Raw genomic sequence first — 26,512 nt, forward strand, 5'->3', positions numbered from 1 at the left:
ACTTGTAACCACTCGCCTCCACCTACCCTCCTCTCTTCCTTCCCGTTCACATTAATTGATTTGCTTACTTTATTTTTTGTCTATTAGATTGTAAGCTCTTTGAGCAGGGACTGTCTTTCTTCTATGTTTGTGCTGCGCTGCGTACGCCTTGTAGCGCTATAGAAATGCTAGAGGTCTGTCCTTTGGGATTTCCTGCGCCCTTCCTCCAGGAGCACCCGCACAACTCAAACCCAGCGTTCAATGACGTCGAAGCCGGCCCGACTCCAGGGATCAACGTACCCAAATGATCTATGAGGCAGATGCTCAAAGTCCGCCATCGCTCCCTGTTTCTCAATTTCCCCGTCCCACCCTTCAACTTATGTTTTTCAGGTTTCCGCCTTCACCGGCGATGCTGTGACCGATAGACCCGGCAGAGTCCTCCCCTCTGACGCAACTTCCTGTTTCCGGCGGACCGGTCACAGCAGGCTGCCTGGGTGAACCGTGGGAGACCTCAAAGGTAAGTTTAAAGGTAGGAAGGGGGCGGGGCGGGTAAATGCCAGACCGGGGAGAGAGAGAGAGACGCAGAGATGCCAAACCACGGGGGAGGAGGTCAGGTCCTTGGATGCTACTGAGGAGGGTCCATATTCTCTGAATTTCATCATGTGAGGAGGGGTCCCTGGTCCCAGGATGCTTGAGGGAGCCCAATGTGTGTGACTGGGTATCTTGCAGCAGTTTAATGCAGCCAGGGATGGGGTGCACTGATTGACTGCTACTAGAAAGGGTGATGTTAATTGGAGTGGTGTTGGGGGGGACTGAGAACTGAGTGTCCTGAGATTGAGTGTTGCATTGGATGAATCTCTACTGGCTTTTTCATGTGCAAGGGGCTTTCCTCAGCCGCCTTCCTCCTTTACTTATCCATTGCTTTTCACACAGCTGCTAACCATCTCCACCTACACATATTGTAGTCATCTGGATTTTAAGACTCTGCACTATCTTGGCTTACTTCCTGCCTCTCCAATGCTGTTTTTAGTAGGGTTACCATATGTCCTCGTTTTGGACACCTTCAGATATGTCCTACAGGATTTTTAATTTTTAGGCAAATGTCCTCTTTTTCTTTTATGTGCCTATGACCAATACACCTACTCACATCAAACATATAAATGGCAAGTGATGGACTCACCTGCAAATGCACAGTAGAGACTTCCCTCTCTGTCCCGCCGTCGCGTCAAGACGTGATGATGTCAGAGGGCGGAACAGAGAGGGAAATGGAGTCGGACTGTCGGACACTGCCGCTGGAGCCTGGAAACGAACATCGCGCGCACCAACCTCCACCCCCCATCCCCGCCGCCGCTCCCCCCCCCCCCCCCCCCCGTCTCCATATCGGGCCCCCTGCACTGACCTGACAGCGCCTCTGATCTCAGTGAGAGGTGCTGTCAGGTCAGTGCAGGGGCACCGGCACGGAGGGGGGAGGGAGCGGCGGCGAGGAGGGTAGCTGGAAATCTCGCCCGTTTTAACGGGCTTAACGGCTAGTAATGAGAGAAACCGTCTCTGGCTTATTAGTCAAACTGGATACATGGGAGTGTTAAAGAGAGAAAAAGGCAATGCTGATCCCCTCTCTGCTTCCCTGCTGGTTGAATCTGTCAAAGCAATTTTGTTTGTGCAGCACGATTTTAAGCATATGTCATGCAAAGACTTTCACACGTATCTCAGAAGCCAGCCAAAGGGATACACGCCCTTATGATAATTACGCTTAAGCTAAGACTGAGTCAAACTCAAATCCAGAAGTTCTTGAAAAGTAGAATGTCTACTGCTATAATGTGAGTAAGTCACTGTCTGATGTGTGTTCATTAACTACAATTAAATATATCTTTAGCAAAGGTAGCAACCATTTTTATGTTTTCTGTCCTCTCTTTTTTTGTTTCCACAAATATGGTAACCCTAGTTTTTAGCTATTCTCTGATAGTTGTCCACCACTATTATTCTGTAACCTTCCTTCTCTTTCTACCCTTATTTCCTTAGCACACTGATCTGCTCCCAGGTCTTTCAAGACCGTTTTTATGCTACTAATGCCAAAATCAACCTCATCATACCAAAGATTTTACCAGAAATCCAGTTCTTACTTTCACCTGCTTGCCTGACTTTGTGGCCTTGGATGTTCCACCAGTACTTCATATTTAACAAAAGATGAACCATCTTATCTCTCATCCCAAATCCACTTTTCCTCTTCCCTGTCTCTGTGGACAGCCCTCTCCCTCATTTTCTCCTTCCCTACACACATCTAAAACACTGCTAAAAATTTGTCTTTGTTTCCTTTTTATCATTGTTTAAAGAGTGTTCCATCCTTTCTGAATATGCTAGCAAAATGCTCATCCTGCTTAGGCTACTGCAAACTGTTCTTTATGGGTCTCCCACTGAACCATCTTTCTCTATTTAGTAAAATTCTCCTACATGATATCTCTTTCTTCAGCAAAACATCAAAAAAGGAGAAAACAATTCCCCATGACAGAATACAATCGAAAAAGAAGTAGAAGAGGACCAATAAAAAAATAATTATAATTATAAAAAGGAACCTAGGAGTAAAAACATAACAAACATAAAGTTTATTATAATAAAACCTAGACAGTCAGGTCTTTATAAGAGCAATTCCCCAAAACAGTGGAAGCTCAGAAGGACTCAACATGGTACTTTGTTTCGGTGCAACTGTCTTCATTAGGAATCAGAACGATCTGAGTAGTTGTAACCATTGTTGTTCACAGTTAACTTTTATTTAATATATCACAAATCATTACAACTAAGCAGTTCACATTATTATAAAATCCATAAAAGTGCTTTAAATTTAGTAATTGAAAGTTCAAATCTAAACTCCTTAGGAAGAGAGTTCCATAATGTAGATGCTACCAAAGAGAAGCAAAAAGATTTTGCAGCATGTGATTTGATATATAAGTGAGATGGAATCGTAAGTAACTTATGTTATAAAGAAATGAGTGAAAAGTTATGTAGGAAATAAGAGGAAAGTATGTAAATGCTTTCTTTGCTAAATGCTGCAGGCCACTATGACTCTATAATCTTTTTCCCTCAATGTAGATTGTCTCATCTTTTTCCACATACAATTCAAACTTCTCTTATGCAAAAGTAAAGGGTAATAGATTTGATATACCGCTTTTCTGCGCTACAACTGAAGTGCTTTACACAGTAAATTCAGGTACTTCCTCTGGCTCTAGTGGGCAGACAGTCTTAAGTACATTAATTCTGCAGCTCCTTGCTACTTTACCACTCCTCTCTTATCACTCTTTACATCCTCCCGTGTGGATTTCCATCCATCACGCAAGTCACTCTTTATATGTTCCCGTCTCCATTGTTAATTCTTGACTCCAGCTTTTCTCTTTCTATGCCTGGAATAGACTTCTTGTGTCAAGCTCCAACTCTTTTCCATATTCCAGTCTAGTCTAATAACCCACCTTTTGTTCTTTGCAACCCAGCGGAACATGGAAAGAATTATATATAAGGGGTCGAAAGTGTGTGAGGCAAAATAGCATTCCAAAAAATGTAATGGAGCTTGATCAATTTTGGGCTGGGGAAAAAAGGTGACAAGCATTGTTTTAAAATGGGCCAGATTTGGGGTGCTATAATAAAGCATGTCTTTTACATCACTTAAAAGATTGGATTCTTGACCCCTCTGATTATACACCTATTTCTTTTGAATGGGACTTCTTGGCCCCTTGGGCTCCCCTGTCCCTGTTACATGTGCATGCGCAGTCTGTTCCCCAACACCTAAAGAAAAGTCTAATTTTGGGCCCCTTGCATTCAGTTGGGAAAGATTTGGTGAGACTCTGGACACAAGATCTCCCACAGTTCTGACCTGATCCCTATACGCGGCAATCTGTATTTCCTCCCCGGTTTGTTCTCTGCTGTGTTTATCCGTTGGGAAAGGGGAGGGATCCGTTGTTGAACCATGTATTGACAACAAGGGATACATTAGTGAACTTTAATGATTTATTTATTTTTGTTCCATTTGTACCCCGCGCTTTCCCACAAATGGCAGGCTCAATGCGGCTTACATGGGGACAATGAAGGGTTAAGTGACTTGCCCAGAGTCACAAGGAGCTCCCTGTGCCTGAAGTGGTAATTGAACTCAGTTCCTCAGGACCAAAGTCCACCACCCTAACCACTAGGCCACTCCTCCACTGTTGCTTCTATTTGAGATTCTACATGAAATGTTGCTATTCCACTAGCAACATTCCATGTAGAATTCGGCCCTTGCAGATCACCAATGTGGCCGCGCAGGCTTTTGCGAGTCTGACGTCCTGCACGTACGTGCAGGACGTCAGACTCACAGAAACAGAAGCCTGCGCAGCCTTCTACATGGAATGTTGGAATGTTGCTAGTGGAATAGCAACATTCCATGTAGAATCTCCAAATCTCCAATAGTAGCAAAATTCCATGTAGAATCTCCAATAGTATCTATTTTATTTTTGTTACATTTGTACCCTGCGCTTTCCCACTCATGGCAGGCTCAATGCGGCTTACATGAGGCAATGGAGGGTTAAGTGACTTGCCCAGAGTCTGCTTCAGACCTCTTTTGTCCGATCATTTGATTAATTTGCCTGTACTCAATTACAGCACTATATTCAGTCTCTCTCCCTTGTCATACAATCTGGCAAAACTTTACGATCCTGGCTAGAATCGCCATCGGATGATTGGCTGTCAGTTTCTGAGCTGCATAATCGATTGATTCAGAAGCGCGGTCGGGTAAATCTGGGGGCTCTGGTTCGTAAATGGGAAGAAGATTTGGATGAGATACTGACCATGGATCTGCACCGCATATCGCTAATATTCCATCCGTCATCTTTGCTGCTGATTTGAGAGAATGCCAATTTAAGGCGCTTTTCCATGACTGTGTTGCACAACGACAAGCATATCACATTGGTATACAGCCTGTCTCACTTTTGTCTTAAATGCCAGGGTTCCCAGATTATTTTTTTCATACTATATGTCCTCCTATCCTGGTCTTTTGGAAAAGGCTCTTTAGTTATCTAATGAGAATAGTGGGTCAATCTATCTCATGCTCCCTCTTAGGTGCCGCCTTTCATGTTGCGGGAGTGGGTGCTCGCTTATTTGTTTGGAAGGCATGTACTCTGGTGAAAAAAATGTATCTTTCAACATTGGGTTGGGCAGGCTCCCCATCTTTTTGGCAAAGCAGAAGTCAACTTCACAGTGTCATACTTCTAGAACTAAGGGATGCTCATCGCACTTTTAAACGAAGGAAGTCATTTCTGTATGGAATAATTATATTTACTCCTTGCATCAAAAAGCTCGGAGCTTTGTTTTAAATACATTGAACTTGTAGTGGAATCGGGGGAAATGGGGTGGGGTTTTTTTGCAAGTAGGGGTGCGGGAAGGTACCTGAAGGGGTTTGGGGGATGGCGGGGATTTGGGAGGGGGGAGTTGGGATTGGACATTAGGTGTGAGAGTTTTTCTAAGAAATAGCACTAATAACGTAGTTGCTTCTTGTTGTAATTTCTTTGTGGCTTTTCTGACTAAACACTTTGAACCATAAAATGGGCCAGATTGGACTGAGATTCTAGAGAAATTATCCCCCACCCCAATAAACGGTCCAGTGTGTTTCCATGGGAGAAGCCATTCCAGTTTCTGCAGCATAGAAACTTAATTACAGTGAAATGTAGCAGGGAATTCCTCCTTTCAAACTGCCTTTCCCCTGTCCTCTACTCTCTCCACCTCCCATAACTGCTTTGATCCTTGGTCTCCATCTCTGCCCTCTTTCCTCATAATCTCAGGCAGTCAGTTTTCCCTACTGACCTCCCACATTGCCCTTTCCTGTAGCCCAACGCTATGGCTCAGTACCCTGCTTTCCCCTATGCTTGATCCCCCACCTCTGTTTCTTTTTCGCTGCCACCCCCAATTATTTGCCTCCTGCTCTTCCCCCAGGGCCCCTTCTTGAGTGTCATTCCTCTTCCCCTTTCCCCCTTACTACATATCTGCTTTCCTTCCCTTTCCCCCCAGAACTTCTTCACTGGCTTTCTTCCTCTTGCCTTCTCCCATGGCTCTTTCGTAAGTGCTGATAGCCCTTGGTCACTTGCCTACAAATCAACTGGTAGATCATCTAGAGCGTTTTGATATACTGCATACGTCTCAATCTGGCTTATGTTCAGCTCACAGTACTGAGACATTGTTGACTGTTTTTTTTTTATCAATGTAGGCAATTTATGAGTAAGGGACAACAGACCTTTCTTATACAATTGGATCTTTCCATTGTATTTGATCTCATTGATCATGAGGTACTACTTATGGTTCTGGATGATATAGGAATATGTAGTGCAGTATTGAGTTGGTTTAGGGGATTTCTATCATTCAGAATATATAAAGTTATGATTTAGGGAGTTCTTTCTCAGAAGTGTTCTTCATTGCCCGGAGTGCTGCAAGGTTTTCCCATATCACCAACATTGCTCAATGTACTGTTGGCTTCCCTTGGGAGAAAGTTGGAATTAGCAGGCTATCAAGTTTCCATCTATGCAGATGGTATCTCTGTGCTGTTTAAAGTTGACTGCAAATTGCAAGATGTACTCCAAAAGATTCCTTATTGTTTTTCTTTCATTATTTGAAGCTGAACAAGGATAAAACCAAATTTTTATTAATAGTCTTGAATTCTAAATCAAATGAGAATTCGCTTCTCAGAATAGATGGAATAGATTATACATTAGAACGGGCCTTGAAATTATTGGGTGTTACTTTGGATCACAAATTATCCAGGGGGAATCAGGTTAACAATCTAGTAAAAAAAAAAAAAAAAAAATTCCTTCTTGATCTTGAAGATTATAAAAAAAAGTATGTCAGGACCAATTTAGCCTGGTGGTGCAATTATTGATCTTAAGTAAATTAGACTTTTGCAACATTGTGTATGTAGGAATTTCTTATGTCCTGTTGAAGAGACTTCAAACAGTCCAAAATGTGACAATACGTCTGATCTTGGTCTTTAAAATCTTAAATGGCCTAGTACCTCAGTATATAAGTCTTCTTATAAGTCGGTCATCTGCAGGTAAATTCTGTAATGTTCGCAATGTGTTGTCAATATCCTTTCCAAGTCCTAGAGGGATTACATCAAAAAAGGTTTTTTTATCTTTATTTCCTTAGCATATGCTAACCCGAAAGGGAAATGATAGAGAACAGGTATAGTTTAAAAGGACAGAAAAGTGAATGAAATAGTAGCCAGGAGGTTTGACTATATCTCCCCCATGTTCAGAAAGGACATATCCTTTGTTTGCTTAGTTAATGATAGTGAATACCCCCATCGATTTCCTTCAGACCCCAAGAAGGATCAGTCACTGAAGTGTTTCTCTCTGCAGCTTCACCATGGACCCTGGTAGCTGTCATAGTCAGCGGCATACTTCAGAAGAGTTGCGAAAGCAGAAACGTAAAGAGCTAGATGCACGGCGTGGTAAGTGCCGAATCCGGATTGGAGCTCACCTGGATCAATGGTGTGAATTAAAGGAGAAGCTGGGATTCTCATTACACTCACAACTTGCAAAGTTCCTGCTGGACAGGTATGTACCTCACCACCATCTATAGCTTCTCCCTGTTTCTTTTCTCTAGCTCTCTATGTCCAGAGCAACCCTGTAGTTTCAATATGGAGACAGTTATTTTGGTTGCAGGCCTGCAGATGTGGAATTCCCTTCCACAAGAGTTGCAAGCAGAAGTTAATTTGCTTAGATTTGGGAGTTATAAGAACATTAGTGTTGTCATACTGGGACAGACCGAAGGTCCATCAACCCCAGCATCCTGTTGCTGTCCCCATTAACGGGATGAAAAGGGTGACTTTCTTGGAAGGGTTTAATTTAAGGCTATTGTCTTTGAACCATTCTGCAATAACATCTAGTTTATTAGATATATCTGTAACAAATGATATAGTCCTAACTTCTAAGGGGACCAACAGCTAGATGTCATCCATGTAAATGATCCCAAGTGTTTGAAGCAATAATGCTAAGAGTATATTAAAGAGAATGGGGCCCAGGCTAGATGGGGAACTCCTCAAGAAAAGCGCTGTGTTGTGGATACAGTATTAGCCAACAAACTGAAAATTTTCTATTTGGCAAGTGGAATATGAGCCATGACAATGCTGCTTCTGATATTCCTAACCACCAATTGAATAATAAGAATACTATGGTTTACCAAGTCGAATTCAGCGCTGAGATCCAAGGAGGCAAGCAAAAGTTCTTTTCCTCCATCAAGGAATAGGTAAATGTAGTCGGTTAGAGTGAGTAGAGAATTGGCAGTAGCCAGTCTGAGAGGGGTGCAAGGCATGAAAGAACTTTGTTAACTATTGTGCAACAATTTGTTTTGATAATTTTAGAGAGAAATGGCAATTGAGAAACAGGATGATAATTGGAGGGTCCATAAGTCTAGTTCAGGGGTCCTTCAAACACAGAAAAACAGAAACCTGCTTCCAGGAGGTAGGAAATGGTTCTACAGAAAGACTGGTAGTAATTATGGAATGTAAAATTGGTAAACATGAATCGGAGATTTGTTTTAGAAAGTAAATTGGAAGGGGATCAGTTGGGGCTACAGTGGAATTAGAAATGGAAAGCATTTTGTTGAGTAACATGGATAGGTAATTTAAACGTAAAAACACTACTGTAGCCATCACGACCCTCAGCAGAAACTAAAAAAGATATCAAGAGAGTTCAAAGATGACATAGAAGCTAGAGTATCTGCTACCTTTTTCATAAAGTCTAATGTCTTTGATTTTTGGCCGTTTTCGAACACAAAGACGTCCAAATTGCAGGACGACCGTGGTATTTTCGAACACAAAAGATGGATGTCCATCTTTTTCGAAAATAACCTTCTCCCCTCTTCAGAATTTGGACTTCTTTGTAAAAGTTCAAAAATTCATGGACATTTCTTTCAAAAATGCCCCTCCACGCCATACATTATATGTATTTATTTGTTGATAGGTATTTATTAATTGCCTTTATGAAGAGATTCACCCAAGGCACTGTACAGCATTATTGTTATTTGAATAATTTTACTATTCTAATTGTCTATTACCCTGTGTTTGACTTATTCTTGCTGTACACTGCCTTGAGTGAATTCCTTCAAAAAAGGCAGTAAATAAATCCTAATAAAAAAGTTTAAAAAAAAAATAAAGTATATACAGTATTTACATTTAGTGATGCTCACCACATTTACTTTGTCAGGAACCTTGGTAGGAGAGGGAAAGGAAGTGGTTTGGGTAGGTCTAACATATAAATGTGGATTCTTCATCTTACAGGGGGAATCCATTTGATGAAAAAAATTCTAGATGTTGGCCTTCACACCTGCCTTCAGGCATGCATAAGTGCCAGCTATAGGGGCAGTGCCCAGATCCTCCCTACCCCTTTCATGCCTTCCGATCTCTGATTCCACCCCCCCCCCCCCTCATCTGCAGCATTACCAGGGTCCTTGATGTCTAATGGGCAATATTGTCCTTATTTGGCTACCTGACCCCTAATAGTAATACCAGCTAGGGGTTGCTGTGGCCATTACAGAACCCAGGGCTTTATGAGCAGGAGCGAGTGAGCATCATTGCTGCTACCATTAGACACCAGGGACCATAGTAAGGTTGGGATAGAAATTGGGGGTTAGGTGGGGTCTATTAGGGGAGGACCTTGAATGGAAATTGTTGTCAGGGGAGGGAGATTCCAAGCATGGGAGTCTGAATCCTTCTGGGTGGAGTTGGTGATTGGGGAGAGGAATGGATATGTACTGCAGGATCAGGACATATGGAGAGCGGGAGCATTGATTTTGAAAAGCTGTTTCCATGTAAATGTGTGTATTTGGGGAGGAGGGGGGGTTGCATGTTTGTTTTCCTCACGTGCAGCTTTTTGAAATCGTTGCTTCTGCTGGCAATGGGGAATCATCAATATGCAGCCCTGCACCTGTTTTATGAGAGAATTCTGGATGTTTGAGTTCCCTCTTCATCTCCTTTCTAAGATGGGGCTCCACATTTGGTAAATAGATGTCACAAAACTTTTTTTTAATTCAGTGAAAATATAAAAATACAAAAAATTGTCAAGATCTGGAAACTTGGGGAACGTTGAGCAGAGAGAAAATTGTCACAGCGTAGCAGACAACATTTGATATTTATTTTTCTGGCTGTTCTCTGCATATTTGGGATTTATCCCCTTGGATGCAGCATTAAAGTTAATGTGATAATGATTGCAGTCCAGTACTGATCTTATCCTAGAGCATCAGATTTTTTGGAGGAGACATCAATAGGTGCTTCTCCCTGGAGCCTCTTCTCTGATATTTCTAGTATGTAACTCTGTACCTACTTGCTTTGTGTCTGTCTTTTATTTTTATTTTTTTGTTCTTATAATGTGAATTGCCTGGTGTTGATGTAAAGATGGTATATCAGACTCAATAAACTAAACTATAATATAATCTTTGCAAAGTAGCAAGTACTTAGAGCCAATCAGGATTATCTATAATACCTAATTTCACCTAAATGTCTCTCACTGTCTCCACAGATACAGCTGTTCGGCTGGAATCACATATACAGGTAAAGTATGAGTGGTTGTTGGTTAATGTAATTGCATTATTCTCTTGGTTGAATGAATCTGAGGCCATTTGGTTTATTCTAATTCTCTTTTCGGTAGTCGCTATATGAAAATCCAGTAGAAGGCAAAAAAAGTCCTTCATTTATTATTTGTGTTTGATATTTATTTATTTATTTATTGCATTTGTATCCCACGTTTTCCCACCACTTTGCAGGCTCAATGTGGCTTACAATACATTCACAGATAGTGGAAATGAGAAGAGAGTAGACATTTGGTGTTACAGAAGGATTTGGGTTGTATGGTAATAGAATACATAATAGTGAAGACAGAAGGCATTAATTTTACATTCAGGGTATATGTAGGAGTTTCACATGACTTGGTCTTTGTGATAGGTCTTGTCGAAGAGATGGGTCTTTAGTAGTTTCCGGAAGTTGGTCAGTTCATAGACCGCTTTCAGGTTACGTGGCAATGCGTTCCAGAACTGTGAGCTCGTATAAGAAAAAGTTGATGCGTGCATTAATTTGTACTTTAGACCTTTACAGTTGGGGAAGTGAAGATTAAGGAATGTGCAAGAAGATTTTATAGCATTCCTGGATGGTAGGTCTATCAAGTCTGACATATAGGCTGGATGATCTTATGTACTAGGGTACATACTTTGAACGTGATACGTTCTTTGAGTGGGAGCCAGTGTAGCTTCTCTCATAGGGGTTTTGCACTCTCGTATTTTGATTTTCCAAATATGAGTCTGGCTGCTGTGTTCTGGGCTGTTTGGAGTTTTTTGAGTATTTGCTCTTTGCAGCCAGCGTAGAGTGAGTTGCAGTAATCTAGATGACTGAGTACTAATGATTGTACCAGATTACGGAAGATGGTCCTCGGGAAGAATGGTCTTACTCTTTTTAATTTCCACATTGATTGGAACATCTTTTTGGTTGTGTTTTTCGTGTGATTCTCAAGTGTTAGGTGCCGATCAATGGTAACACCAAGAATTTTCAAGGTCTCCGAGACGGGTAGGTTTAATTTTGGTGTGCTAATGGTGGTGAATTTGCTCATGTTGTGTTGAGGTGTAAGTACTAGGCATTGGGTTTTAACTGAAAGGCATCTGCCCAGGAGTGCATGATGTGTAGGCTTTGGTTGATGTCATTGGAAATTTCTTTTAGGTCTTGATTGAATGGGATGTAGATCGTTACATCATCGGCGTAAATGTATGGGTTGAGGTTTTGGTATACCACAATTCAGAAACCAGATGAAAAATATTCCTTCCTATACCTAAAGTCTGATAATTAATAAGTTTCTGTAGCATTCCTTTTTTTTTTCTGGAATCCTCATGAGATTAGCTGATTTGTTTATGCTTCAAAAACTTGCCTAATTTTATAAGTTATGGACAGTCATGGTCATGATATTTTCTATAGGTGAAAGCCACTATCCAGCCAATATTCAGCTGGTGGAGGTCAGCCTTAGGCCTGATATTCAATGCAGGGATATGTCTGGGCACTGGTATTGAATATCTGAGTTTGACTGGCCAAGAAACATCCAAGATACTTATACAGGCCCTGGCTGAATATCGGCCGGGATGCACATCAGGAGATCAGTAATTTCTCCCTCTCCCAACACCCTTCCCCCCAAACAGCAGGGAAACACTTCCCTTCCCTCACGCCCCCCCACCCACATCCCGGGCCTACCTTTAGCTAATCTCATACGATCATGAATTTGTAGACTGCAGTCCCATCAAGAGGTTCAAGGTGGATAACAAAAGAATAACTCAGACAATATGAGGAATTACAGCAAAGTAAATACAAATGATACACATTAGAATTTATCAAACAAAATAAGTCTTAGGTTTTTTTACATAAATTCATATAATTTGTCTCAGAACAAATTTGCAGGGAAAGAGTGTTCCAATTAGAGCTTACACGATACGAAAACAGTTCCTCGAACTGGTGTTTAAGACGAATTCCCTTGATTGATGGAAATTTCAATAGAAAACAATTACATAATCTGGAAGAAAAAAAGTACATATTGGGAAATGTTTGGATGAATAAAATAGAAGTATTACCACATAAAACTTGAAACATTAAACAAACTGATTTGAAAACAATACGTGCCTTTACAGGAAGCCAGTGGAGCTTTTGGTAGTCAAGTGTATTGCTGTATTTTGAATCAGCTGCATTTTGTATAGTAGCTTGGCATTTAGCCCAATATACAAGGCATTACAACCAACATCTGAATGATTACAGCAAAATGTGATGATGAAAAACACAATAAGCGCAGTTGGCTCATGCAAAAAAAAAAGTACGCTTCCACAAACTTTAATCTTTGAATCATAAGTAAGAGCAGAATCAAGTATCACTTCCAAAACTCTTGATTCTATGCTGCTTAGCCCAGAAATAAGCAGTGGATTTTCCCCAAGTTATTTTAATAATGGTCTATGGACTTTTCCTTTAGGAAGCCGTCCAAACCTTTTTTAAACCCCACTAAGCTAACCGCCTTTACCACATTCTGTGGCAGTGAATTCCAGAGTTTAATTACACGTTGAGTGAACAAACATTTTCTCTGATTCGTTTTAAATTTACTACTTTGTAGCTTCATCGTATGCCCCCCCTAGTCCTAGTATTTTTGGAAAGAGTAAACAAATTATTCACGTTTACCCTTTCCGCTCCACTCATTATTTTCTAGAGCTCTATCATATCTCCCCTCAGCCGTCTTTTCTCCAAGCTGAAGAGCCCTAGACGCTTCAGCCTTTCCTCCTAGGGAAGTCGTCCCATCCCCTTTATCATTTTTGTTGCCCTTCTCTGTACCTTTTCTAATTCCACTACATCTTCTTTATATGGTTCTGGTGGAAGTCTTATTGAAGATAAACAAGCTCCTTCCTATGTTCTGAACATTTTGACCTCAGAAACCACATTTTATGACTCTGAAGATGCAGTTCTTGAGTCTGTGTTAAGTATTTTAAAAATTAATGTATTATAATTGTATTACATCTGTTAGAGACATGTGATACTGAACAAATAATATCAGCTACTTTGGAAGCGACAGTTGCTCTGTCACCAGATAAAGTTTGGATATTATTGGATATTATATTGATGTCCCCATGCATACCCCCACCCTCCCACTCTGTCAGACAGTCAAAGTAATGCTTTGATGTTTCTCTTACATATACTATCTGCTACCACATTTGCTTATTTCCGATCTGAGGAAGAAGGGCAACCTTCGAAAGCTAATCAAGAAATGTATTAAGTTATGTCCAATAAAAAAGGTATCATCTTATTTTCTTTTCCATGTTTTATTTTGTTTGATTTCTATTGATAACCTTTAAGAGTGGACTAACATGGCTACCACACCTCTCTACTTAAAATGTTGTACAAAAATTGTAGAAAATCCTTTAAGGGACTGAGAATTTCTATTTACCCAGATGTCTCGAGGGAGGCGCAAGTACATCGGAAAAGATTTCTTCAAAAAAACCAAGAAACACTTCAATTGGGAGCATCTTTTTTTCTAAAGTTTCCACGCAAATGCTTGGTTTCCTACCACTCTGCAAAATTTGTGTTTTATGATCCCTCCCAACTTGAGTCATTTATTGCAACAAGAAGGGTAGTTGGAGCAGTAGCAGTGCTTGAAAAGTATATAAAGGACTAAACACACGAACGTCTAATCTCTCTAAGTGTATATTTTTCTTTGTTTAAACTTCAACATTAACCTATTTTGAACTCCCCCTGTGGACGTTTGTTGATTTAATTAAGGAATTTATGTAGAGAGAAATATTTCCTTTGGTAAAAGTTTCTAATTAAGCAACTTTCTTATGCAAGTATTGTAATGCTTGTAATTATTTGAAAAATTTCAATAAATAAATATTAACATAATTGTATTACATATTTTTTGGAACCAATTTATTGTAAACTGCTAAAATAAGACAATGATTTGTAATAAATTAATAAACTATAGAATTATTACTAGTCATAAGGATGAATATGACTTAATGAAGAAGAGCTCAGTGAATGTAGCAGAGGGATGTGAAAAAGTTATAATCTCCCTCCTGATTTTGTCTAATATTACATATGTCACATTGAATGGTTTCTATTTTTTTTTTAACAATTAACTTTTTATTGGATTTTTAACATAAGAACTCAAGTATGTGTCATAGTAGTCAAATCTATAACTTATATACACTGAATATTTCTGATCTTTGAGCAATTTGTTTTGTTACATTTGTACCCCACACTTTCCCACTCATGGCAGGCTCAATGCGGCTTACATGGGGCAATGGAGGGTTAAGTGACTTGCCCAGAGTCACAAGGAGCTGCCTGTGCCTGAAGTGGGAATCGAACTCAGTTCCTCAGGACCAAAGTCCACCACCCTAACCACTAGGGTACTCCTTACAGATTAGAAACCATTCTTTTTGACATATATGCAATAACATGGAAAGTAAGAAGGGAGGTTAAAACTTTTTCACATCACTGTAGGTAAAGGAGGACTAGTCATTGTACTATATGTGGATTTCCAGAAGGGTTTTGTTCATGTTCCTCATGAGAGATTCTTTTGTTTTGATGATTAATCAAAAGTCAAAAAAAAGGTCATGGGAGAGGAGGCGATTCTTACTGTGGATTAGTAACTGTTCAAATGATTGGAAGGAAAAAGGGGGATTGAACAGTCAGTTTTCCTAATATAAAGAGATTAAAAAAAATGAAATCCCTCAGGGATCTATGCTGGGCCCAATGTGCAACTTATTCATTAATGATCTGGAAAACATAACAACATTTGAATAGGTCAGATTTGCAGTTGATACTTAAATTATTCAAAATATTTAAAATTCATGCAAATTTGTGAGGATCTGGAGAAGGACTGTGCCATGGTGATTGTCTAACACTTTCCAGTAGAGAGTGCTGAACAAAAAGTCCCAGCTAGTCCCACAGGTAAAAGAACTTTAGGGTTAAGAGGATGGTTCTCTCTCTCTTCCCCCACCCACCCCCTTGTCTTTTTATATCTATTTTTGTCTTTCTATGTAGGCCATCTCATTCATGTTTTCAAATTTGTTGCAGTTAATAAAATTATATTTTGTTTTTTTGTTTCATCTCATTTCAGAACACTTGGATACTGGTCTGTGTGTTTCCAGTGATGCTTTGCAACAGCTAGCTGTCCTTTGCCATGATCACAGTCAGGAGTGTGGGTTCATTCCAAACCTGATCCATACTGTGCCTGTTGGAGACAAGAAAGAGGCTGGCACTCTGCTCTGGGAATGCCTGGCTGGACATACCTTCTCCTGGTCTTTTTCGCTTCATAGGAGTCTGGATGAGGTTTCCTCATCCCATCAAAGAGAGACTGAAACTACTAAGAGCACAGGAAGTGACATCAGTGCTGCACACTTGAGACTTCCATGTCCATCACGAGTCTTACCAGGGCAGTGTGCAAACACAAAGCAGAAGGAAAACTTGCAAAGAACCTGGAATGAGAAAAAGAAGAGAGAAGGTGATAATCAAATAGGCAATGGTGCAGTCAGAGAGATCGCCTGTATATCAGAAGCTGTTGTGAGGGATGCAGGAGAGACAGCATGCAAGAAAGTTATTGAGGGAGCTGGTTCATCATACCAGAGTGAATTACAGCCTAAGGTGAGGGAAGAGTCGGATTCCTCTAACATGGTTCCACCCACAGATTGCAGGCGCTCTCTAAGGAGAGCGCCAGCTAAGCTTAAAAGAGCTAGCCAAAGTACACCAGATGTGAGTGTGACAAAACAGGTGAAAGTGTCTTTGCAGAACTCCAGATTGACGCCAGGCTCTGTTTGCACAGAGCTATCAAAAGAAGATGGTTTGCAGTGCAAACTGAATATGGAACTCACAGCAGAGAAAACAGTTCCAGGGATTAGAAATACTAATGAAGATCAAGTAGCATCAGAAGTAAGAGAAACTGATGACCAGGAGCAAGCCGTACCAGAGGTCAACAAGAAAGAGAAGGCACAAGAAGTGGCAGAGGCTATAGAGACTAATAGTGAAAATCAAGAAGAACCTGCAAATAGAGAGACTGAGAAAGGTGAGTGTTTCCAAATGAACATTATAAAAGTACATAAGTATTGCCATATTGGGAAAGAGCAAAGGTCCATCAAGCCCAGCATCCTGTTTCCAACAGTGGCCAATCCAGGTCACAAATACCTGGCAAGATCCCAAAAAGTACAAAACGTTTTATATTGCTTATCCCAGAAATAGTGGATTTTCCCCAAGTCCATTTAATAACGGTCTATGGACTTTTCCTTTAGGAAGCCGTCCAAACCTTTTTTAAACTCCACTAAGCTAACCGCCTTCACCACATTCTCTGGCAACGAATTCCAGAGTTTAATTACTATTACTACTACTATTAAACATTTCTATAGCGCTACTAGACTTACGCAGCGCTGTACAAATTAACATGAAAAGACAGTCCCTGCTCAACAGACCTTACAATCTAAATTGGACAGACAAACAGACAGCTAGGGGTGGGGTGAAGAAACATTTTCTCTGATTCGTTTTAAATTTACTACATTGTAGCTTCATCGCATGCCCCCTAGTCCTAGTATTTTTGGAAAGCGTAAACAGATGCTTCACATCTACCCGTTCAACTCCACTCATTATTTTATAGACCTCTATCATATCTCCCCTCAGCTGCCTTTTCTCCAAGCTGAAGAGCCCTAGCCGCTTTAGCCTTTCCTCATAGGGAAGTCGTCCCATCCCCTTTATCATTTTCATCGCCCTTCTCTGCACCTTTTCTATTTCCACTATATCTTTTTGAGATGCAGTGACCAGAATTGAACACAGTATTCGAGGTGCGGTCTTAACCATGGAGTGATACAAAGGCATTATAACATCCTCATTTTTGTTTTCCATTCCTTTCCTAATAATACCTAACATTCTATTTGCTTTCTTAGCTGCAGCAGCACACTGAGCAGAAGGTTTCAACATATCATCAACAACGACACCTAGATCCCTTTCTTGGTCCGTGACTCCTAACGTGGAACCTCGCATGACGTAGCTATAATTCGGGTTCCTCTTTCCCACATGCATCACTTTGCACTTGCTCACATTAAACGTCATCTGCCATTTAGACGCCCAGTCTCCCAGTCTCGTAAGGTCCTCTTGTAATTTTTCACAATCCTCCCGCGATTTAATGACTTTGAATAACTTTGTGTCATCAGCAAATTTAATTACCTCACTAGTTACTCCCATCTCTAGGTCATTTATAAATATGTTAAAAAGCAGCGGTCCCAGCACAGACCCCTGGGGAACCCCACTAACTACCCTTCTCCATTGAGAATACTGACCATTTAACCCTACTGTCTGTTTTCTGTCTTTTACCCGGTTTTTAATCCATAATAGAACTCTACCTCCTATCCCATGACTTTCCAATTTTCTCTGGAGTCTTTCATGAGGTACTTTGTCAAACGCCTTCTGAAAATCCAGATACAAAATATCATCTGGCTCCCCTTTATCCATATGTTTGTTCACCCCTTCAAAGAAATGTAGTAGATTGGTGAGGCAAGATTTTCCTTCACTAAATCCATGTTGACTTTGTCTCATTAATCCATGCTTTTGAATATGCTCTGTAATTTTGTTCTTAATAATAGTCTCTACCATTTTGCCCAGCACCGACATCAGACTCACAGGTCTATAATTTCCCGGATCTCCTCTGGAACCTTTTTTAAAAATGGGCGTTGCATTGGCCACCCTCCAATCTTCCGGTACCACGCTCGATTTTAAGGATAAATTACATATTTCTAACAATAGCTCCGCAAGCTCATTTTTCAGTTCTGTCAGTACTCTGGGATGAATACCATTCAGTCCAGGAGATTTGCTACTCTTCAGTTTGTAGAACTGCCCCATTACATCCTCCAGGTTTACAGAGAATTCATTAAGTTTCTCCGACTCGTCAGCTTCGAATACCATTTCCGGGACCAGTATCTCACCCAAATCTTTCTCGGTGAAGACCGAAACAAAGAATTCATTTAATCTCTCCGCTACGGTTTTGTCTTCCCTGATCACCCCTTTTACTCCTCGGTCATCTAGCGGTCCAACCAATTCTTTTGCCAGCTTCCTGCTTTTAATATACTTAAAAAAATTTTTACTATGTGTTTTTGCCTCCAACGCAAAAAATTGATGATGATCAAAACAAACATTAAAAACAACTGTTTTGTGCTTTAACACACATAGTATCATAGTAACATAGTAAATGACGGCAGAAAAAGACCTGCATGGTCCATCCAGTCTGCCCAACAAGATAAACTCATATGTGCTACTTTTTGTGTATACCTTACCTTGATTTGTACCTGTCCTTTTCAGGGCACAGACCATGTAAGTCTGCCCAGCACTAGCCCCGCCTTCCACCACAGGCTCTAGCACAGACCGTATAAGTCTGCCCAGCACTAGCCCCGCCTCCCGCCACCGGCTCTGCCACCCAATCTCGGCTAAGCTCCTTAGGATCCATTCCTTCTGAACAGGATTCTTTTATGTTTATCCCACGCGTGTTTGAATTCTGTTACCGTTTTCATTTCCACCACCTCCCGTGGGAAGGCATTCCAAGCATCCACTACTCTCTCCGTGGAAAAATACTTCCTGACATTTTTCTTGAGTCTGCCCTCCTTCAATCTCATTTCATGTCCTCTCGTTCTACCGCCTTCGCACCTCCGGAAAAGGTTCGTTTGCGGAATAATACTTTTCAAATATTTGAACGTCTGTATCATATCACCCCTGTTTCTCCTTTCTTCCAGAGTATACATGTTCAGGTCATCAAGTCTCTCCTCATACGTCTTGTAACGCAAATCCCTTACCATTCTCGTAGCTTTTCTTTGCACCGCTTCAATTCTTTTTACATCCTTCGCAAGGTACGGCCACCAAAACTGAACACAATACTCTAGGTGGGGCCTCACCAACGACTTATACAGGGGCATCAACACCTCCTTTCTTCTGCTGGTCACACCTCTCTCTATACAGCCTAACAACCTTCTAGCTACGGCCACCGCCTTATCACACTGTTTCGTCGCCTTCAGATCCTCAGATACTATCACCCCAAGATACTATCAGATACTATCCCCGTCCGTACCTATCAGATTCTCCCCGCCTAACACATACGTTTCCCGAGGATTTCTATTCCCTAAGTGCATCACTTTGCATTTCTTCGCATTGAATTTTAATTGCCAAACCTTAGACCATTCTTCTAGCTTCCTCAGATCCTTTTTCATGTTTTCCACTCCCTCCCGGGTGTCCACTCTGTTACAGATCTTAGTATCATCCGCAAATAGGCAAACTTTACCTTCTAACCCTTCGGCAATGTCACTCACAAATATATTGAACAGAATCGGTCCCAGCACCGATCCTTGAGGCACACCACTACGCACCTTTCCCTCCGAGCGAATTCCATTCACCACCATCCTCTGGCTTCTGTCCACCAACCAGTTCCTAATCCAGTTCACCACTTTGGGTCCTATCTTCAGCCCATCCAGTTTATTTAAGAGCCTCCTGTGGGAAACCGTGTCAAAAGCTTTGCTGAAATCTAAGTAGATTACGTCCATAGCTCGTCCCTGATTCAGTTCTCCTGTCACCCAATCAAAGAACTCAATGAGATTCGTTTGGCACGATTTCCCTTTGGTAAAACCATGTTGTCTCGGATCTTGCAACAGTAAGCATAATTGGGAATTTGAGACGTGAGAGCAAATCTGAAGAGACTGGGTGTATTTTGTTTGTATATATGTCAGGGTTGGAAAAATCCCAGATATTGGGTTGCCCGGGTAGCTAAAATACATCACTGTCATTGTGCTTTTGGGGGGTAGGGGGGGTGGTATCTTACACTCATTTCAACATGCAACCCCTCCCCTCCACTGTGTAGTTTAAATGCCTGGTAAATAATGCCTGAATTTCTCATGTAGAATCCTCCTTCCTGCCACAGAAAAATGTAACCCATTGTTACAATATAATCTTTGTTTCCATACATTGCCCCAGCCACTTATGCATCTAAAACCTTCTTGTTTACACCAGGTTATAAGGCACAAATTGAACATGTCACTCCATCGCTACCTTTCTTCACCTTTTCCCTAAACAGGGTGGTATTTCTGAAAATGCAACATAACATAAGAACATAAGTGCTGCCATACTGGGACAGACCGAAGGTCCATCAAGCCCAGCATCCTGATTCCAACAGTGGCCAATCCAGGTTACAAGTACCTGGCAAGATCCCAAAACAGTACAATACATTTAATGCTGCTTATCCTAGAAATAAGTAGTGGAGTTTCCCCAAGTCCATCTTAATAATGGCTGAAGCTATCCAAACCTTTTTTTAAACCCTGCTAAGCTAACTGCTTTTACTACATTCTCTGGCAACAGTCCTTACCAGAGGCTTTAGACAGGCCCTTTTAATATCTTTGTGCTGTGGATCTCTCTGAGAGTCTGGTGAAACCTATGGACCCCATTTCAGAAAAAATATATTTAGATGCATAAAATACATAGATACAGATTGTATTACAAAGGAAACCGATTATACACAAATACAATTATCATAATACGGTATATATTGCTAAAATTGTTTTTCAGGCTGATCATATAGCTGGAAAAAAAAAGAAAAAATTTAAAAATCTTAACTTTGCCTTCCTTTCTCTAAAAGAACAGTGCTGCTAATTATCTATATTTTGCTTTCCAATACATCAAGCGGAATTAGAAAAGGTAAAAAGTAGGGTGACCAAAATGATTAAAGGAATGGGCTACCTCTCATATGAGGAAAGATAGAGGTTAGGGCTTGGAGAAGAGAAAACTGAGAGGGGCTATAATAGTCTGCAAAGACTTGAGTGGTGTGGAACTGGTAAAAGTTAATCAATTGTTTATTATTTCAAAAAGTACAAACATTAAGGGGATACACTATAAAGTTACATAGAGGGGCATTTTCGATATGACGTCTAAGTCTGAATTTGGACGTTTTACATTTTCAACAACAAAAAAAAGTCAATCTTTTCCTTTTGAAAATATTGTTTGGGAAAACATTTTGTGATTTGGACGTTTTATTTTTTGGTCCATTTTCAAACAAAAAAACGTCCAAATGCAAAATGTACAAAATACACAAAATCCACAATAGAGTGAAACCATTCACATGTTCTAAGTGTGATAAAAGCTTTGGTTGTAATTTAAATCTCACAGTGCATCAGAAAGTCCACACTGGAGAGAAACCATTTGCATATATAGAGTCTGGTAAAAGCTTTGGTCAGAAGGTAAACCTCACAATGCACCAGAGAATACACACGGGAGTGAAACCATTTAAATGTCCTGAGTGTGGTCTGTGTCAGCATTGCCACTCGACAACAGCTAGTGCGACTTAGTAAACTGGGGGGGGGGGGGGGGGGTATGTGTTTTAATACCAGTACATATCTACTCGTAAAATAACCTGCATGCATTTAACACCTGCTTGTGTTCTTCTCAAAGTCCATCCCCGAACGTACCTATCCCTATCAGGGCATTTTCGAAAGAGGGCGGCACCCATCTTCCGACACAAATCGGGAGATGGGCGTCCTTCTGTCTGGGTCGCCCAAATCGGCATAATCGAAAGCTGATTTTGGGCACTCTCAACTGCAGTCTGTCGCGGGGACGACCAAAGTTCACGGGGGCATGTCGGAGGTGTAGCGAAGGCGGGACTGGGGCATGCTTAACACATGGGCGTCCTCAGCCGATAATGGAAAAAAGAAGGGCATCCCTGACAAGCATTTGGTCGACTTGATCCATTTTTTTTCACGACCAAGTCTCAAAAAGGTGCCCAAACTGACCAGATGACCACCGGAGGGAATCGGGGATGACCTCCCCTTACTCCTCCAGTGGTCACCAACCCCCTCCCACCCTAAACAAAAAAATTTAAAAAATTTTGCCAGCCTCTATGCCAGCTTCAAATGTCATACTGCAGTATGCAGGTCCCTGGAGCAGTTTTAGTGGGTCCAGTGCACTTCAGGCAGGCGGACCCAGGCCCATCCCCCCCCTACCTGTTACACTTGTGCTGGTAAATGTGAGCCCTTCAAAACCTACCTGAAACCCACTGTACCCACATGTAGGTGCCCGCCTTCACCCCTTAGGGCTATGGTAGTGGTGTACACTTGTGGGGAGTGGGTTTAGGGGGGCCCAGCACCCAAGGTAAGGGAGCTATGCACCTGGGAGCAATTTGTGAAGTCCACTGCAGTGTCCCCTAGGGTGCCCGGTTGGTGTCCTGGCATGTGAGGGGGACCAGTGCAGTATGAATGCTGGCTCCTCCCACGACCAAAGGACTTGGATTTGGTCGTTTTTGAGATGGGCGTCCTCGGTTTCCATTATGGCCGAAAACCGGGGACGACCATCTCTAAGGTCGACCATCTCAACATTTAGGTCAACCATCTCAAAGGTCGACCTAAATGTTGAGATTTGGGTGTCCCCGACCGTATTATCGAAACAAAAGATGGACGCCCATCTTGTTTCGATAATACGGGTTTCCCCACCCCTTCGCCGGGATGTCCCTAGAGATGGGCACCCTTAGAGATGGTCGTCCCCGTTCAATTATGCCCCTCTACATTTTTCAAAGTTATCACTTTAGCTTTATGCAGGGGTAAGACGCATTTTACGCATATATACCAACTTATGCATGCAAAAAAGCCTTTATAAAATTATCCCCTATAGAAATGTCCAAGTATTCAAAAAGTAATTAAGACTAGGAAGCAAAAATGTTTTGACTACCTTTTTGTTTCCTAGTCTTCACACCATTCCTGCCAGGCTCAGCTGCAGACCTCTGTAGTTCTTTAAAAATAATCTTTGGCCTCACACGGACCTTCCTCAGCAGTTTCCTTAACCCACAGCTACTAACTTTGGGAGAGGATCTGATCAAGGCATTGGTGAGCCTGATAGTGCCCTAGGAGGATATTCAAACACAGGGAAATATCTGTATTTTTGAATAACTATCCTAAGGTTCTTCTTTAGGTATTTGCTTTCTTTCATACAACAAGAATAAATTGATACTTTGTCCGGGTAATTCTTCGAGGACAAGCAGGCCTTCTGTATTCTCATGGCTCGATGGCATCATCCAATGGAGCCTTGCATAGATGTTGACTAGCGAGATTATTGTAGAACTTTTCTGGCAGCATCCCATTACACATGCGCTGCTGCTTTCCTACCCGACATACAAGCGCAGGTCCCTCAATCTTTGTTTTTCTGCGGAGCAGGGAGGACATGTCATTGTGTTCTTTTTTCATTGCAAGATTTTCTCTAGTCTGTAGTGCCTTCCCAGTCAGGTATTTTTGTCTCTTTTGGTCATTCTTTTCCTTACTCTTAATTTTATTCTTTTCTTTATTTTTTGTAGTGTTTCCAGCTCTAAAGTTTTCTAGGCTCTTTTAGGGTGGAGCACCAATCTCATAAGAACATAAGAGTAGCCATGCTGGGTCAGACCAATGGTCCATCTAGCCCAGTATCCTGCTTCTCCAACAGTGGCCAATCCAGGTCACAAGTACTTGACAGAAACCCAATTAATAGCAACATTTCATGCTACCAGTCCTGGGGTAAGTAGTGGCTTCCCCCATGTCCATCTCAATAACAGACTATGGACTTTTCCTCCAGGAACTTGTCCAAATCTTTTTAAACCCAGATATGTTAACCGCTGTTATCACATCCTCCAGCAGTGAGTTCTAGAGCTAAACTATTCTTTGAGTGAAAAAATATTTCCTCCTATTTGTTTTAAAAGTATTTCCATGTAATTTCATTGAGTGTCCCCTGGTCTTTGTACTTTTTGAAAGAGTGAAAAATCGATTCACTTCTACCCATTCTACACCACTCAGGATTTATAGACCTCAATCAAATCCCCCCTCGGCTGTCTCTTTTCCAAGCTGAAGAGCCCTAACCTTTTTAGCCTTTCTTCATATGAGAGGAGTTCCATCCCCTTTATCATTTTGATCACTGTTCTTGAACCTTTTCTAATTCCGCTATATCTTTTTTGAGATACAGCGACCAGAACTGAATGCAGTACTCAAGGTGAGGTTGCACCATGGAGCACTACAGAGGCATTATAATATTCTAGATCTTATTTTGCATCCCTTTCCTAATAATTCCTAGCATCCTGTTTGCTTTTTTGGCCTCCACCATACACTGGACAGAAGATTTCAGCATATTGTCTACAGTGATGCCTAGATCTTTTTCTTGAGTGCTGTTTCCTAAGTTGGAATCTGAAAAGCTGGCGTGGGGGGGGGGGGGGGGCATTCACTTTGAATGAGCTATGTAACTATGATTTGGATTATTCTTCCCAATGTGCATCACTTTGCATTTGTCCACATTACATTCCATCTGCCATTTGGATGCCCACTCTTCCAGTTTCCTAAGGTCTTCCTGCAATTTTTCACAGTCCGCCTGTGTTTTGACAGCTCTGAATAGTTTTGTGTCATCTGCAAATTTAATCACTTTACTCGTCATTCCATTTTCCAGATCATTTATAAATATGTTAAATAGCACTGATCCCTGCAGCACTCCACTATTCACCCTCTTCCACTGAGAAAAATGGCCATTTAACCCTACCTTCTGTTTTTTTGTCCAATAACCAATGCCATCTGGTCCAGGTGATTTATCACTCTTTAGCTTGTCAGTTTGGCACAGTACATCTTCCAGAGTCACCGAGATTTCTTTCAGTTACTGTGCATCGTCACCCTTGAAAATCATTTCCGGTACAGATAGATCTCTTACATATTCTTTCGTAAAGACTGAAGCAAAGAATTCATTCAATCTCTTCTATGGCCTTGTCCTTCCTGAGTGCCCCTTTTGCTCCTTTATGATCTAACAGTCCCACGGATTCCCCCACAAGTTTTCTGCTTCTGATGTCCCTGAAAAAGGTGTTACTATGAGTTTTTGTGTCCACGGCAAGTTTTTCTTCATATTTTCTTTTTGCCTTCTTTGCATCTAGCTTGACACGGTTTATGTTGCTTCTTATTTTCTTCATTCGGATCCTTTTTCCATTGTTTCTAACACTTCACTTCACCTTTTAACCATGCTGGCTGTCATTTTCTCTTCTTTCCACCTTTGTGAACGCTGCCCTACTGGGAGTGCACTGGCATCGAGAAGGTCTCTCCACCTCTCTTGACATTGGTCAGCAAAAATACAGAAAGAACAGGGGAGGGATCCCCATTCTCGTGACACACCTCCCTCCCCAAGATCTTGTATAACCATCTCCCACCCACACACATCTATCTTAGTAAAAGGTCCACTTCCCCTTCTCCCATTGCTTGCCCAACAAATCACACTAAATGTTTTTGGGTCCAGTGTAGTTAGGAGTGTGGGTCACATGGCTGTCCTTTGGACCCTGCAACCTGATCTAGTTAGCAACCATTGAAACCAGCGCACAGATTAATTGGGGGGGGGGGGATGAAATAAATCTTACTTGTAACCCTTGTTTCATTATTCAGAGGGGTGCTCTGAAAATACAAACATTAGGGGTCCCCCCCTCCAATTTCTCTACGATTCCTGTCATCTGAATTATTTGACCTGGAAAGTTGTGTTTTTGGTGGTGGTCACTTCAGCTTGCAGGGTCAGTGAGCTTCAGGCCCTCGTAGCTGATCCACCTTACACTTAGTTCCACCACAATAGAGTAGTTCTCCGCATACACCCTAAGTTCCTTTCTAAAGTAGTGTCAGAGTTTCACCTTAATCAGTCAATCATTCAGCCAACATTTTTCCCAAAACCACATGCCCATCCTGGTGAAGAGTGTACTGTATACCTTAGATTACAAGTGAGCTTTAGCCTTCTATCTGGAGCAGACCAAAGTCCATAGACAGTCCACCCAGCTTTTTGTTTCTTTTGACACAAACAGGATAGGGGTAGCCATCAGCAAACACACACTTTCTAATTGGCTAGCAGATTCCATCTCCTCTACTTATGTCCAGGGTCATGACAAAGCTCATAATGTCAGAGCCATGATGACATCGGTAGCCCACTTGAGGTCAGCCTCCATAGAAGAGATTTGGAAAGCTGCGACATGGTCATCTGTCCGCACATTCACAT

General features: G+C 41.4%; 1 protein-coding gene across 2 annotated transcripts in view; it reads left to right on the forward strand.

The window, feature by feature from the left end:
- The first annotated feature begins 460 nt into the window (after positions 1–460).
- The window catches only part of LOC115481759 (E3 ubiquitin-protein ligase ZFP91-like), a 70,652-nt gene continuing 44,600 nt past the window's right edge, over positions 461–26,512 (forward strand). The window contains exons 1-4 of one of the 2 annotated variants that reach the window (XM_030221137.1): positions 461–496; positions 7,341–7,538; positions 10,500–10,531; positions 15,606–16,547. In XM_030221137.1, the coding sequence (XP_030076997.1) occupies positions 7,348–7,538; positions 10,500–10,531; positions 15,606–16,547 (1,165 nt within the window). In that variant the 5' untranslated portion in view covers positions 461–496; positions 7,341–7,347. Of the gene's footprint in view, positions 497–1,718; positions 1,797–7,340; positions 7,539–10,499; positions 10,532–15,605; positions 16,548–26,512 lie in introns of those variants that run through there. The other variant, XM_030221136.1, reaches the window with a different exon arrangement.

Source organism: Microcaecilia unicolor, chromosome 12, assembly GCF_901765095.1.
Source record: "Microcaecilia unicolor chromosome 12, aMicUni1.1, whole genome shotgun sequence".
NCBI lineage: Eukaryota > Metazoa > Chordata > Amphibia > Gymnophiona > Siphonopidae > Microcaecilia > Microcaecilia unicolor.